This window comes from Vanessa cardui, chromosome 9 (assembly GCF_905220365.1).
Source record: "Vanessa cardui chromosome 9, ilVanCard2.1, whole genome shotgun sequence".
NCBI lineage: Eukaryota > Metazoa > Arthropoda > Insecta > Lepidoptera > Nymphalidae > Vanessa > Vanessa cardui.
Genome location: NC_061131.1, coordinates 7,025,300 through 7,039,577, shown reverse-complemented (window position 1 = coordinate 7,039,577; position 14,278 = coordinate 7,025,300). Strand labels below are relative to the sequence as shown.

Sequence of the window (14,278 nt, the reverse complement as noted above, 5' to 3'; positions counted from 1 at the left end):
ACAGGTCTGAAATAGACAATATTCTTAGCACTAAAGTTTCTAAATAAGAGTATTATTTTAAATAGTCGCCACTGAGATAATATAATTATAGCAAAATGCAAGATTAAACATATTAATCTTCATCTAACAATTATAGAAATTAAAAAATATATCTAAAAAAAATTTCGTTTAGAAACTTCAAATGAGATAACGATTTCTGAGTCTATTAAGTAATATCTTGATGTGGAAAAATGTCGCGTGTATATTTTACAATGAAAAATAAATGTAATGTAATTATCTATTTTAATTAAAATCGGTGTTCAATGTAAATTTTACAATTCTATTTAGTTATTCAACTGCGGTCTCAAGGGTAGAGAACCCTCGACCCAGAAGTTAGGGCGCTGCATCATCGTTTGCCAGAGAGCAACTTCTCTACCCACGCTGTCCATCCAGTTAACTGTTGCACCCATGTATGTACCTGAGAAATAATAATAAAAATATTTTTATTAATCCATAAAGATACATAATCAAATAGTATAAATAGTAATTTAGTGCCTGTCCCTATGTATGGTAGATCTTTAACACTATATATATACATATATACTATGCAACGGATTTTGATGCGGTTTTTTTTAAATATGTATGTAGAGTGAATCGAGACAACGGTTTTTGTATATATTAAACGCACAATATATTAAAGAAGTACTGATAATTTTGTAAGTTTCTAATGTGATGTCGTAAATAAATAAAATTCTGTAGTATATTTAGTATCAGTATTGTCGCAGCCATGTTCAAACACACGTCTCATGCGTGGAGTGAGCGTGTGAGTTTGAGAGTTCGAAGCAGTGGTCGCGGAGTGAGCGTGTGAGTTTGAGAGTTCGAAGCAGTGGTCGTGGAGTGAGCGTGTGAGATTGAGAGTTCGAAGCAGTGGTCGTGGAGTGAGCGTGTGAGATTGAGAGTTCGAAGCAGTGGTCGTGGAGTGAGCGTGTGAGATTGAGAGTTCGAAGCAGTGGTCGTGGAGTGAGCGTGTGAGATTGAGAGTTCGAAGCAGTGGTCGTGGAGTGAGCGTGTGAGATTGAGAGTTCGAAGCAGTGGTCGTGGAGTGAGCGTGTGAGATTGAGAGTTCGAAGCAGTGGTCGTGGAGTGAGCGTGTGAGATTGAGAGTTCGAAGCAGTGGTCGTGGAGTGAGCGTGTGAGATTGAGAGTTCGAAGCAGTGGTCGTGGAGTGAGCGTGTGAGATTGAGAGTTCGAAGCAGTGGTCGTGGAGTGAGCGTGTGAGATTGAGAGTTCGAAGCAGTGGTCGTGGAGTGAGCGTGTGAGATTGAGAGTTCGAAGCAGTGGTCGTGGAGTGAGCGTGTGAGTTTGAGAGTTGAAACTAGTGGTCGTGGAGTGAGCGTGTGAGTTTGAGAGTTCGAAGCAGTGGTCGCGGAGTGAGCGTGTGAGATTGAGAGTTCGAAGCAGTGGTCGTGGAGTGAGCGTGTGAGATTGAGAGTTCGAAGCAGTGGTCGTGGAGTGAGCGTGTGAGATTGAGAGTTCAAAGCAGTGGTCGTGGAGTGAGCGTGTGAGTTTGAGAGTTGAAACTAGTGGTCGTGGAGTGAGCGTGTGAGTTTGAGAGTTCGAAGCAGTGGTCGCGGAGTGAGCGTGTGAGATTGAGAGTTCGAAGCAGTGGTCGTGGAGTGAGCGTGTGAGATTGAGAGTTCGAAGCAGTGGTCGTGGAGTGAGCGTGTGAGATTGAGAGTTCAAAGCAGTGGTCGTGGAGTGAGCGTGTGAGTTTGAGAGTTCGAAGCAGTGGTCGCGGAGTGAGCGTGTGAGATTGAGAGTTCGAAGCAGTGGTCGTGGAGTGAGCGTGTGAGATTGAGAGTTCGAAGCAGTGGTCGTGGAGTGAGCGTGTGAGATTGAGAGTTCAAAGCAGTGGTCGTGGAGTGAGCGTGTGAGTTTGAGAGTTCGAAGCAGTGGTCGCGGAGTGAGCGTGTGAGATTGAGAGTTCGAAGCAGTGGTCGTGGAGTGAGCGTGTGAGATTGAGAGTTCGAAGCAGTGGTCGTGGAGTGAGCGTGTGAGATTGAGAGTTCAAAGCAGTGGTCGTGGAGTGAGCGTGTGAGTTTGAGAGTTCGAAGCAGTGGTCGTGGAGTGAGCGTGTGAGATTGAGAGTTCGAAGCAGTGGTCGTGGAGTGAGCGTGTGAGATTGAGAGTTCGAAGCAGTGGTCGTGGAGTGAGCGTGTGAGATTGAGAGTTCAAAGCAGTGGTCGTGGAGTGAGCGTGTGAGTTTGAGAGTTCGAAGCAGTGGTCGCGGAGTGAGCGTGTGAGATTGAGAGTTCGAAGCAGTGGTCGTGGAGTGAGCGTGTGAGATTGAGAGTTCGAAGCAGTGGTCGTGGAGTGAGCGTGTGAGATTGAGAGTTCAAAGCAGTGGTCGTGGAGTGAGCGGGTGAGTTTGAGAGTTGAAAGCAGTGGTTGTGGGCTCACCGGTGCCGAGCGAGAGGCGCACGGCGCCCATGAAGTCGTTGGAGGCGAGGCGGTCGCGGTCCCACAGGCTGAGCTCGAGCGCGCGCGTGGCCAGCTCGCGCAGCGCCACGCCGCGGTACGTGAACGTGTGCTCCCAGCGCGGGCTCAGCGTGCGCCGGCTCACCGACGTCTTCTGCTTGGCCAGCCGCCCGCGCTCCGGCAGCAGGTAGCTGCAACACGGACACGTCACAACACACGTCACATCACACACGCACACACGTATAATATTATATATTTAGATATGTATAGTACGACACAACGTAGATGTCACATCGGCAAAATTCGTAAAACCGATCACACTTGAATTGAGTACGCTATCCCCAATTATCAATATTTATTTCTCATGCGAATATGATCTTTGCACAAACGTAATAACTTGTAATATCATATGACCTAAAATATTCGTCAATTTGACGCGTCGATTTACATGCACTTGCGTTCTCTGACGCGTGAATCTATAGCGACGAATAGCGTCGAATGTCGCGATAGGGAGCTATTTCTATTGGTTGGGTAAATCGGCAGTAATCGGTTTTATTTTCATTCCATTGCATTTTCCGATGCTACGTCTAATTTGTGTCGTACTATATATGAGAAGCATAACAATAGATACATTATACTCAAATTATCTAATGGTAGTAATTAAAAGATTAAGAATTAGTTTTAAATGAATCCAGGTAGTAGAATCATTAATAATATTTTTAGATTAAAAACGTTTTTTTTTTTGCTATAAAATAATAATGAAAAAATTGAATTTTAAAATATAAAAAATTAAGATAATTTTAATAGATATTACTGTATTCTTTTATTAAATTAAAATCACGTAACAGACAATTTATTTGCATATAGATGTGAGATTTTTTTTAAATTTTGGAATGCGATTGCATAATGATTTAAAAAAAATATTCTTACCTTTTACAAAACACATCAGCCAAACCGTTGGGTTTGGTAGCGACGAGATTCTTGGCTTCCTTAACCAGTACGTGTAGCGTGCCCTTTCCGCGGGCGACGTCTTGTAGTTCGAACTTTAGACCGATAATGAGGTCACCTCGCGAGCCTTGGTGCTCATCGAATTGTTCCGTCTGTATATATAAAACATATATATGTATTATGAAAATAATAATCACTGTTGTTATTTAAACATATACATTTTAATAACATATTTTAAACTTTGATGAAAATATCGAGTCATAGTCGAATAATTTGTATTTTTAAATTGTTTCGTTGAAACTTTCTATTCTAACATTCTGCTGCATGTTGCGTTCACCAGAGATACGAATGTCTCCCATTCGTATCTCTGGTGAACGCAATCCAAGCAAGTAGACCAAATATACAGGAAGAACGAGATATTGATCTACACATGGAGTATGAGCTGATATGGTCCAGTGGTTAGATAGCGTGTATCACCAGTGGTTGAAGGTTCAGACTTAAGCAAATATTACTGAGTTTTTATGTGCCGAAACTAAGTTTTAATTCAACTCGTTCTCGGCGGTGAATGTTTCTTCTGCCACATTTGTACGGCATAATTAGCTCCAGAGGAGGCCTTAACCTTGTGTTAGGTTTCTTTTTTGTTTTTATGGAATAGGTTGGCGGACGAGCATATGAGATATAGATAATATATATATACATAGATAATGACGCTGTAAGAAATATTAACTATTCCTTACATCGTCAATGTGCCACCAACCTTGGGAACTAAGATGTTATGTCCCTTGTGCCTGTAGTTACACTGGCTCACTCACCCTTCAAACCGGAACACAACAATACTGACTACTGTTATTTGGCGGTAGAATAACTGGTGAGTGGGTGGTACCTACCCAGACGGGCTCGCACAGAGCCTTACAACCAAGAAAACAGTCAGAAAAGGTCTCTTACCCTCTCGTGAAGCTTGTACCACATGGGCTCGGGGTCGTCGAACACGACGTCGGCCAGCGGCAACGTGACCTCGCCGAGGAAGTCATTCCGTCCAAACATGTCCGCGTGCCACACGCTCAGCCACAGTGTCCGCGCGGACAGCGAGGCGAGCGGCTGCGCGAAGCTCAGCGTCTCTTCGAACACGGGACTCAGAGTGTTCTTCTTCACCTTTGTCTTCCTCTTGCCAGTTTTAGACTTGTCCGGTAACAAGTAGACCTGGAACGGATTTGAGACATGCACACATGAAACCTTCTTACGCCATGCCTTAAATAACATTCTTAACACCACAGAATCTACAAATAGCTTAAAAGCAGAATCTGCGTCAGTAACATTATATAGCTAATCATGAACATTTCAATATTTATTTAATTACCAAAGTAGGTAGGTCGATTATGGTGTTTTATATATTTTTCAGAGCACTTAGTGGTCAATTGAACGATTAAATAAAAAAAAGGTTTGTGCATTAAGTCTATACCCACTTAACACCTATTTATTAAAACCAATTAAAATGCTATAGCTTTTAGTCAAGAAATGTTTATAAATATTACATTAGATAAGTAGTAGAAGAGTTTCAAATTATGAATGCATTTATTCACTTAACGTATGAAAAATATTTCAATGCATAAATCTAGATTTATCTGGACACGGTTTCCGCCCACTAAACGAATTAAAATTGTTATGAGAATTGAAAGCGACAGCTAAATTATAAGAAGTCTTATTTGGAGACAATTTTTTTCATAATGTCATAGGAACTTTAAAAACTGTATAAATACCTTGACATATGGATCCGAGCGGTTGCGCTTCACATCAATGGGAGCCAAATCTCGACACCGTTTGACGCCAACTTCCAGAGCTCCGAGCCGATAGTTGTACAGTAACGAAAACTGTACCTCTCCTCGCACTGTCACATTCCCTCGCAAACCCTCACCCGCTCCCGAATAAACTGAAGCCATAGACTCCGATCGTGCCTTTGGACAAAAAATTATAATAAATTAATCAACACATTCAAAGCCAAGTAAATAAAAAAAAGTAACTAAACAACACCTGAGAAATTTGTTACAAATTTTAATTTCTAAAATAATTAATTGTTTTTACTTTATTCCGCACGTTTCTAGCGTATCATGCTAACGACGATTAGTCATTTGAAAGGAGTCGAACGTCGAACAGTTACAGATTGTGTATAAGGATTATTCACACAAATTAATAGTTGTGTAAAAACAGACCGTTGAGCCTTTTGTACATTGTGTCGCAAGCGTACACAACACTGATTGTTTTTGTTTACGCTCATTATCTCCTGCCACACGATACGTCAGATACGTGTAACAATGACAACATCACACTCATGTTTGCATACGTTCGTACACACGTATTTTCAAATAAACTAAGGTAATGGCATTCTATACATGATATATCTAAGTTTTTTTTGTATACTGGATTATTTTTAACATCAAGTAAATTCAGTAAAAGCTTCGGCATAGGGCTCCTCTCCTTTAAAGGAGGTAAGGTTTATTACACAACGCTGCTCCAAAGCGGGAACACACGCAAGGTAAAGTCGAGCAAAAGATAGATTATAATACAAGTTAAGCATGTGAAAAATTTACGGTCTTTGCGTGGGCAATTTTGAGTCTACATCATCGGTGGAGATTCACGTGTATCACCAATAAGCAATTTAAATCGTGTTGTTATATAATGTTTCAAATTAGAATTGAGTAGGTAGGTATACTTACCTAATAATTCTATAAATGGTATTTATTGCCTTCACCTTGTTAATGCTACTTAACAAACAACCAGCTTAAGTTAATATTTGAGTAATTAATTGTAATTGGTTATAAGACAACATAATTATAAATAATTAATTTAAAAAAATGTTATGTTCGAATAATTCCTGTGTCTAAATTTAGAATGAATTGCATTGGGATTTATATTTTTTAAAAGCAGCGAAGGTATGTTGTACTTATGTTTCGTTCTAAACATAGCCAATCATTTGAACGTGTTTGGAGGCGGAAATTAATAATATGTCTTGGCTCATATATGTACTTAGTTATTTATAAATTATATTTATTTCAAAATAATAGTATTTTATTTATATATAATTATATTAAATTCCTACGTACTGACATTTGAGAATTTATTTAATTTAATATTTTAAAATATGTATAATAATACCAGATAAGGTGAGAACTTACAACACACAATGATTTCTTCGTTCATAATGTATTTAATATTCAAATGTTTTCAATTTATTCTAATTAAATTGACTTCTATATTTAAATGACCTTAAGTCAACAACAAAATATAATTATATACCAATTTAATCTCTGAGTTGCTCTTGAACAGAATCGATTCGTTTTTATTACTTTTATAAAAACGTTGACATAAAATATACTACAATATTCAAATAAAGACATATTAAATAACGACCACTTCGGATTATCATAATCCTGTCGTGGATATATATTTCTCTTAATTTGGCCTGTCTGCATAAGTTTAAAAAGTTTTTCATACTGTTAAAATGTTTATCAGACGGTTTGTTGTGACTTTATATTTGGCCTTCGTTTTGCTTACACGATAACAGTGTGCGAGCGTGCCACCAACTCATACCTACCATAGCATAGTTGTATTATTCTTATACTGGTTTTTGGACTAGAATTTACGATACCTTTATACTGTACAACATTTGATATAAGTTACTATTATTTAAATACCTTATAATATACCCAAAAAATATTCAAATTTATGTATAATGATATAATATGTTAAAATAGGACAGGAATTTGTAGGGTTTTTTGTTACATTGGTACGATACTTTTAAATCAATACGTGTCTTATGCAATGTAGTAGGTCAGCGGACCACATACTATATTGAGTAAGAACTTTATTTTGCCTCCGTGTTATAAAGCAAATACACATTATGGTATGTTAAGACATACGGTCTGTATAAAAATTAGGTCTATTTCATTAATTTTGTTAGTACATTGGAATATTTATATTTTATACTTAGGAGTATTAATCATTTTCTGTTGATCTTTTCTTTAACATGCTGGATGCATGTTGTGTAAAAATTATAGAAAAGAAAAAATTTAAGCCAATATTCCATGATGACATTTAAGGTAAAAGAATTAAGTCGTTTATTATACGCCTATGCAACAAAAAGTAACATTGAAATCCCATGACAAGACCTTCATTCGAATTGATCGAGACGATTCTTGAATTCCGAGTGAGGTGAGGTAAGTCGAATTGGGCAGAGTAGGTACAAAGTTAAAAACCTTCGATTGTTTCATTTTATCAACCTACCTTTTTAATTATTTTAATTGTTAATTATTGATAAATTCAATTTTTTCCTGTTTGCCTTGATATTAAAAAGTAGGCGTATATTATTGATAAATACGAATTTCAAAATAATGAAAGTAACGTAGTTTTGTAAAAAAATATTGTCAGTAAATTTCATTGAAACTATTTATAACGTTTGGAATTAAATGACGTTCCAAAAATATAAACGATTTTGATTGTAACTAATAATCATAATCGTACAGAGAAACTTTCGTTAAATACTTGTAGTTAATATTTTGCAAACCCGGTTATTCGCACTTCGCAGGCCATGTTGTAAGAGTCATGACAATGTGCTGGTAACATAATACAATTGCAAACGCGGCCTCCGAAACAATACTTGTTTCTAACTTTACAGTTATACAAACTAAGTTTAAGCGCCAATAAAACATTCGACTTATCCATCTTTCCACTCTGTTTCGTAATTTCCAAGTACGGCATAAACTTTGGATTGTTTTGTCTTTATTTTTTTATGTTACACAGATTCATACACAACTTTTAGGTAAAACAATTATATATTTAATATGAATTTATTTGATCTTATTCCGAACTTTTCTAAAAGTGTTTTTTCTGAATAAATTTTCGGTTTATTGAATAGGTTTAATTTAATTTCTACAAAATAATCTGAACTCACCTGTAGACCACTTCTATTGATGGGAAACCGATCTCTGTCCATATCGCGATCATGAGGAAGCGGTGAGTTAGAACGTCTTGGGAGTGTAGCGTGTCCAGGGGATAACCCTTCTGATATGTACATTTCATCTGTAATAAAAAAGTTTTAATGAGCAACGAAATCCCATTTAAATAATAATGGCAACATTCCGAAAATATTATAAATACAGTATAATGGTTTATATTAATAACAAAAAACATTGGTTGACATCGATACATTTAGTTTAAATACATTCATGATACATTCGCTGCATCAGGCAAATATAATATGCTTTCTGCTTTATATTTAAACTAGAGTTAATGTTAAAAGGTGAAGTGATGGAAAATATTAGGAATAACGTAATGAGAAGTAGTGTGAAGTGTAAGTGTGTACAGAATAAAGAACTGAGCTTGACATCTGACATCATTTAGGTTACTATTTCAATAATAAAACCTAACACTTTATATTGAAACAATACATAGGTAGTGCAGCGTGCAAGACATACGTGCTCCTGGAAATCAAATAGATTTCTGGGTACCGTCATTTGTATTTTCATGCCAATCGTCACGTTTTACGAAACGATACTTTTTTCCCCTTGTCAGAGAATTATCACACCACTCCAAAGATCTTAAAAAGGAATCCCGACAACTCATAATTTCGCGAATGAATGACACTTTCTCACCAGTTCTGAGAGTACTGCTTCCACTATTATTTCCAGAATCATTTGAACTGTCCCGTACATTTGAAGTATATTTTTTTATATTTATTTTGGAAAGACTAATAGCACTCGCATCTTGTTCGTTGGAGAGTAAGAGTAATGTGGTTGATTTTATCGAATCATTGTCTGTTACGTTAGTAATAACGACAGACGGATTTTTTCGTTGTATTGGAGCATGCGATTCTGTATTTAAAGTAAATCTATGACCGATGTGTCCTACTAGAGAGGAATTCGGGTCGTCCATGGGCGAAATAAAAGCTTCGTCTTTGTTACTCTTACAACAAATACAGTACCGGTAAAAAAAATCACGAAAACTGCAAAATTTTGATTGGCTTTCAACTCCATCTGAATTTACAGAATAAATATTAACAAATTCGCTATCATTTGCCTGTTGAGGTTGATTTTTAACACTAACATCACTAGTTTCCAAAGAGCGATAACGCGATTGTGGTACCGAACTAGGAGTCGCCATATTGGTATATAAGATTCACTCCGAACGCGACGTAACGAAACTAAATGTGACTGTTTGTTCATTTAGTAAAATTATAAATCCCGTTTTTATCGCATCCTGCTGGCTGCGATTGTTTCCTGTTGCCGTACTACATTGGCGATACGTCTCGCAAACTTCAATAAACTGAACTAATACTGCCATAATAACGCTACCAATTAAAATATACTATTAATAGGATACTATGTTGTGCGTGCCACTGGAATGAACAGTTCTTTAATTTAGTATTATAAATTAGTATATAATATTGATTATATAATTAGTGTGACGATAAATTTTGTATTTGGGGCGTAGATGAAGATCGATCATTCGATAATAATCAATTGGTACATATCTAAGATCGATTTCAATCTGGCATTGTAGATATAAATTTCATACGTTAGTTGTTGCGGTTGCTTACTAGTTTTATGTAGATTATAGAATTGTAACATAATAATAGCACAAATATAATCCAATTTGGTTACAGATGTAAATGTGAAAGTTGGTAGCGGTTAATGATTTTTAAGGTATAAATAAAATAATTTAAACTGAAAACAAAAGACAATTTAACACAACAGTATATAACTACTTCTTATAACTATTCATGCGTGAAAACTGGATTTGTAATAAAATATACCTTCAAAACTGATTGAGCGGGGAGCCATAGATAACGTGCTCCATCGTAATGACTTCTTTGTATCACTATTTCCCGTAGACAAAGACGAGGAAGATATATGTAATGGTTTTTTACCGAATGTATTCAAAACAGAAAGTGATGCCCTTTTGTTTTCCTGACCAACAGTCTTTTGGTTTTTATCAATCGTTTCTTTAGTTTTGGAATCGAGAATTTTAATTTTATTGAGGTTTTCACCGTCGGACAAATTTTGAACAGTGGTTGATGAGCCTGCGTATCCTGATTCAGAGCAGTTGGAACTGGAATTATCTGTTTTATCACAACTAACAAAAGTGTTTTCTTTAGTTTCGAATGATTTTTGGTTACTTTCGCACTCCAAATAATTATTTTCAATATCTTTGTTTTTGGGAGTAGAAGTTTCGATTTGCACTCTATATACAATTTTATCATTGCCGTCTTCAATAGGTAAATTTGCAGGTAATTTAGTACTTTTTGATGACAGGTCAGATATTGAAATAGATTTTAAATTTTCTACATTGTTATCTCTTTTAGGTTCATCTACAATTTTTTTAGTTTCTTTTCTTATGTTTTGGGGTGATAATGACTTTTCATCAATCGATAAACTTTTTTCCGAAGTATAGCTACTTTTCCTGGCTAATTGATTTTTTGGTTCATCCTTTAATTTATTAACAGGACTATTATTTAGATGTTGTTTTAATACGGGTATTTTAGTTGGAATTGCATCATTTTTTACATTTTTAGGCGAAAGTATTGGAGATCGGACAAGGATGTGTTTTAAGTTTGAATTTTCGCTTGTTTCTCCACTCGTTGAAGGTTCTTTTATCTGCTGAGATTCTTTCTCGGGAATATAACATTTTTCTTTCAGTCTTTTTGGTGATGCACTATCGTTAAGATTCGACCCAATCTTTATATCTCTATAACTTAACTTTTTTACAGAGACAGATTCAACCGATTGTTGTTCTGCTTCTCTTTTGACTAACGGTGGTGTAAGCTTTACCGACGCTTTGGGGCTAACATCTTTCAATGCTTTTTCAGATTCTTTAGACAAATCATCGGTAGAAGTATCTGGATTTTTATTTACACTGATAGAATTCGATTCATTACTGAAACTGCCAGGTGGTTCCAATATTGATTCATGTGTATCGACAATGTCATATTCTAATTTATTTTCTGTTTTTTCATTTTTGTCATTATTTTTAACATCCCTAGAACTTTCTAGCTCATTCGCCTGTTTTTTTAATAATTTTTCATCAATTTTTTTACTAACAGAATAATGTTCACTCACTTTTTGCTTTAAAGACACTGCTTTGGGTTTACTTAGCTCAGAGGCTAAAAAAGCGTACACTTTCAACTTTTCCCTGTTTTCCTGTCGTACCTTTGGTAACGAGATAGGCTCCAAATCGTTATCATTATCTTCTGAAGTAAAACAATTCCAACACATCACATCAGCATCTTTTTTACTAGTACTTCTTTTATCTTTTGATTTACTTGTAGTCACTTTTTGTTCACTCATGTTGATGCAACTTATTAAGAATATAAACAACCTTATTAGCTGTCGGATCTCGAGAGACTAAACCTACTCCGAGCCGTAAAGGCTTTTAATAAGGCAAGACCGGTCAGGTTTATATAAAATATAATGTATTTTAAACGACGTAAATATTCATGACACCTTAATGTTCTAGATGAAAAAGTTGCGCAACAATAAAAAATCTTAAAAGTTTATTTTTATAATTATTGATCAGATATCAGCTTCTCATATTACTACAATATATGATTGTTTTTATTTAGCCATGTTTCAATTTATATTATTATTATGGATTTTAAGTGGACTTTATTGGACATATCCGTGAATATCATTTTTAAACAAAAAGCTTCAAGGTTATGTTGTATTATATAAATCCGATTTGTTACTGTTCTTGACAAGACGAAAAACCACTTTAATTTCCGTGTTTAACTGAGATTAACCACCGACACTCAATGAATAGAAGTTATGAATAACAAAATTAACTATAAAGGTCTTACAAGAATTTAAATTACAATTATTAATGGATGAGTTATTATTAAGACCTTAATGATCTTAATGACCTTAATAACACTTTTGAAAATAATACAGTATTGTAGGTCATTAAAATACGAATATTACATTAAATCCATTAAATATATTTAATCTCACATTCGAATAATTTAATTTCAAATTCATTAGTATTCAAGCAATAGAAACGTACACGAAACATTGAGACTAAGTGAATCATTACGAGGGTCACAGTTAATATAATTTAGGTCTGCCTTTTGATCTTACGCACTTAATTGATTTTAATTTATTTACATTACCGAATCGACATTTTGAAATATCGAACTTGAAATCCTATAAATTAATAATAACAACAAATGAAAATATCTTATTATACAAGTAATGACGTAAAGTAAAAAAAATCATTGAATATAGTTTTTAGCTAACATTATAAATGAGATGAAACAAGGTAGAATGTATAAAAAATTTAATGTGGAATATAAGACATGGTGAATGCGAATCCAACTAAAATGCAGTAAGAAAAACATTTTATTGAAAATTTTTACCTCTAGGAACTGATTTAAAAAATAAACAAAAAATACATTAAAAGCCTTGATAAAATAAATGTAAACAGAATTATAAAATTGAACGGTTTTCATTAATATGTCGATGTGTAAACGCCATCTATGTCTTGTCACTCGAATCACGTTAGACTTTTATTGGTCTTAGTAGGTATGTATGTCACGGACATAAAACTACTTATTGGGTACAGCTCTCGCATGGTTTGCAGACTATTGGACATAACAGTTTCATACGCTATATTTTTCAAACTATTTTTAGTAATATTTGAGCATAAAGTAATCAACAAATGCCCTTAATGTTATAATTGTAACTGTTTCGTATTTGCACTTGCATTTTAAAACAAAGGCAAAGATGTTTAGATTTATATATTTAGTATTTAATATATCATAGTTACAATATATTCATTGATTTTGCAAGCAAAAGTTAACCTTTAAATATGGTCACGGTTATGTTCTAACGTCTCAGACCAGACACACACTATGGACCCTACTTAGTATATCATTCAAAATTTAAAACGCAATTTTATGATAATGCATATGAATTCAACTTTAAAAGCCCAATTAATTTAGTAACAATTATTATTCTTATTTCACATTTAAAAAAATCCTAATGGTGTAAGCTCCGATGTATGTTAACACAAGCGTAAGAAAGTCTTAGTTCCGGAATTCTACATTCATTTATATTACACTCGTACAAGGTCATAAGTAGTAATAGTAAGTACTTGTACATAACACTTAACACATGAGCAGTATATAAAAATACACGAAAGTCTGTGTGAGGTGAATTAGTAATTTCCTTTTATTGCGAAATTTAATCAAACGACACAAAATACATTAATCAACATAAGTTTTCTAAATAAGTTTCCAAACTATTTAAAACATTAAAATGAATATATGTTGTCTGATTACTGTTTATAAAGTGACAAAAATTTCAAAATACTTTCTGTAATTAACATAATCGACACGTATTTGTTATAAATGTTGATGAAGCAGCAATGTAAACTTTATACTCTGGTTATAGAGATCAATTTGGAGGAACTTACGTTTATGTAAAGTAAAGAATGAAAATAGTGGACATAAAGTGGCATTGTTCAGGCTAATGTCCACGGTGACCGAAAAAAAAAAATGCCATTGTCACATCGTTGTGTGATCGCTGTCCGCTCTCTCTGACAGATAAGGTGAAGTCTAATTACAGCTTATCGTGTTTTAATTGCATAATTGAAGAAAAAACACAAACGGAACGGAACTTTTACTTTCGTTCCTTATAAATAAGTTGTTAAAGCAGATAAGATTAGAAGTTTTCGTTCTCTTCTAGGAATTACTTCTAATAATACTCATCAAAATATATTTTTTTTGTAATCACATTACATATATAATGCCTTTTACATTTAAGTTTAATAATATTGTTTTCATTTGAACTATGTTAGTGAGCTAATGGAATTCTATGCAGCAATAGGT

The 14,278-nt window shown here is 34.8% G+C and overlaps 1 protein-coding gene across 3 annotated transcripts in view; it reads right to left on the bottom strand.

Annotated features, from left to right (window-relative positions):
• Positions 1-263: 263 nt before the first annotated feature.
• The window catches only part of LOC124532519, a 60,803-nt gene continuing 46,788 nt past the window's right edge, over positions 264-14,278 (bottom strand). For all 3 annotated transcript variants that reach the window (XM_047107446.1, XM_047107445.1, XM_047107447.1), the window contains 6 exons: positions 8,351-8,478; positions 5,163-5,357; positions 4,351-4,605; positions 3,388-3,557; positions 2,440-2,648; positions 264-457 (listed from right to left, as the gene is read on the bottom strand). In XM_047107446.1, coding sequence (XP_046963402.1) covers positions 324-457; positions 2,440-2,648; positions 3,388-3,557; positions 4,351-4,605; positions 5,163-5,357; positions 8,351-8,478 — 1,091 coding nt within the window. In that variant the 3' untranslated portion in view covers positions 264-323. The remainder of the gene's footprint in view (positions 458-2,439; positions 2,649-3,387; positions 3,558-4,350; positions 4,606-5,162; positions 5,358-8,350; positions 8,479-14,278) is intronic.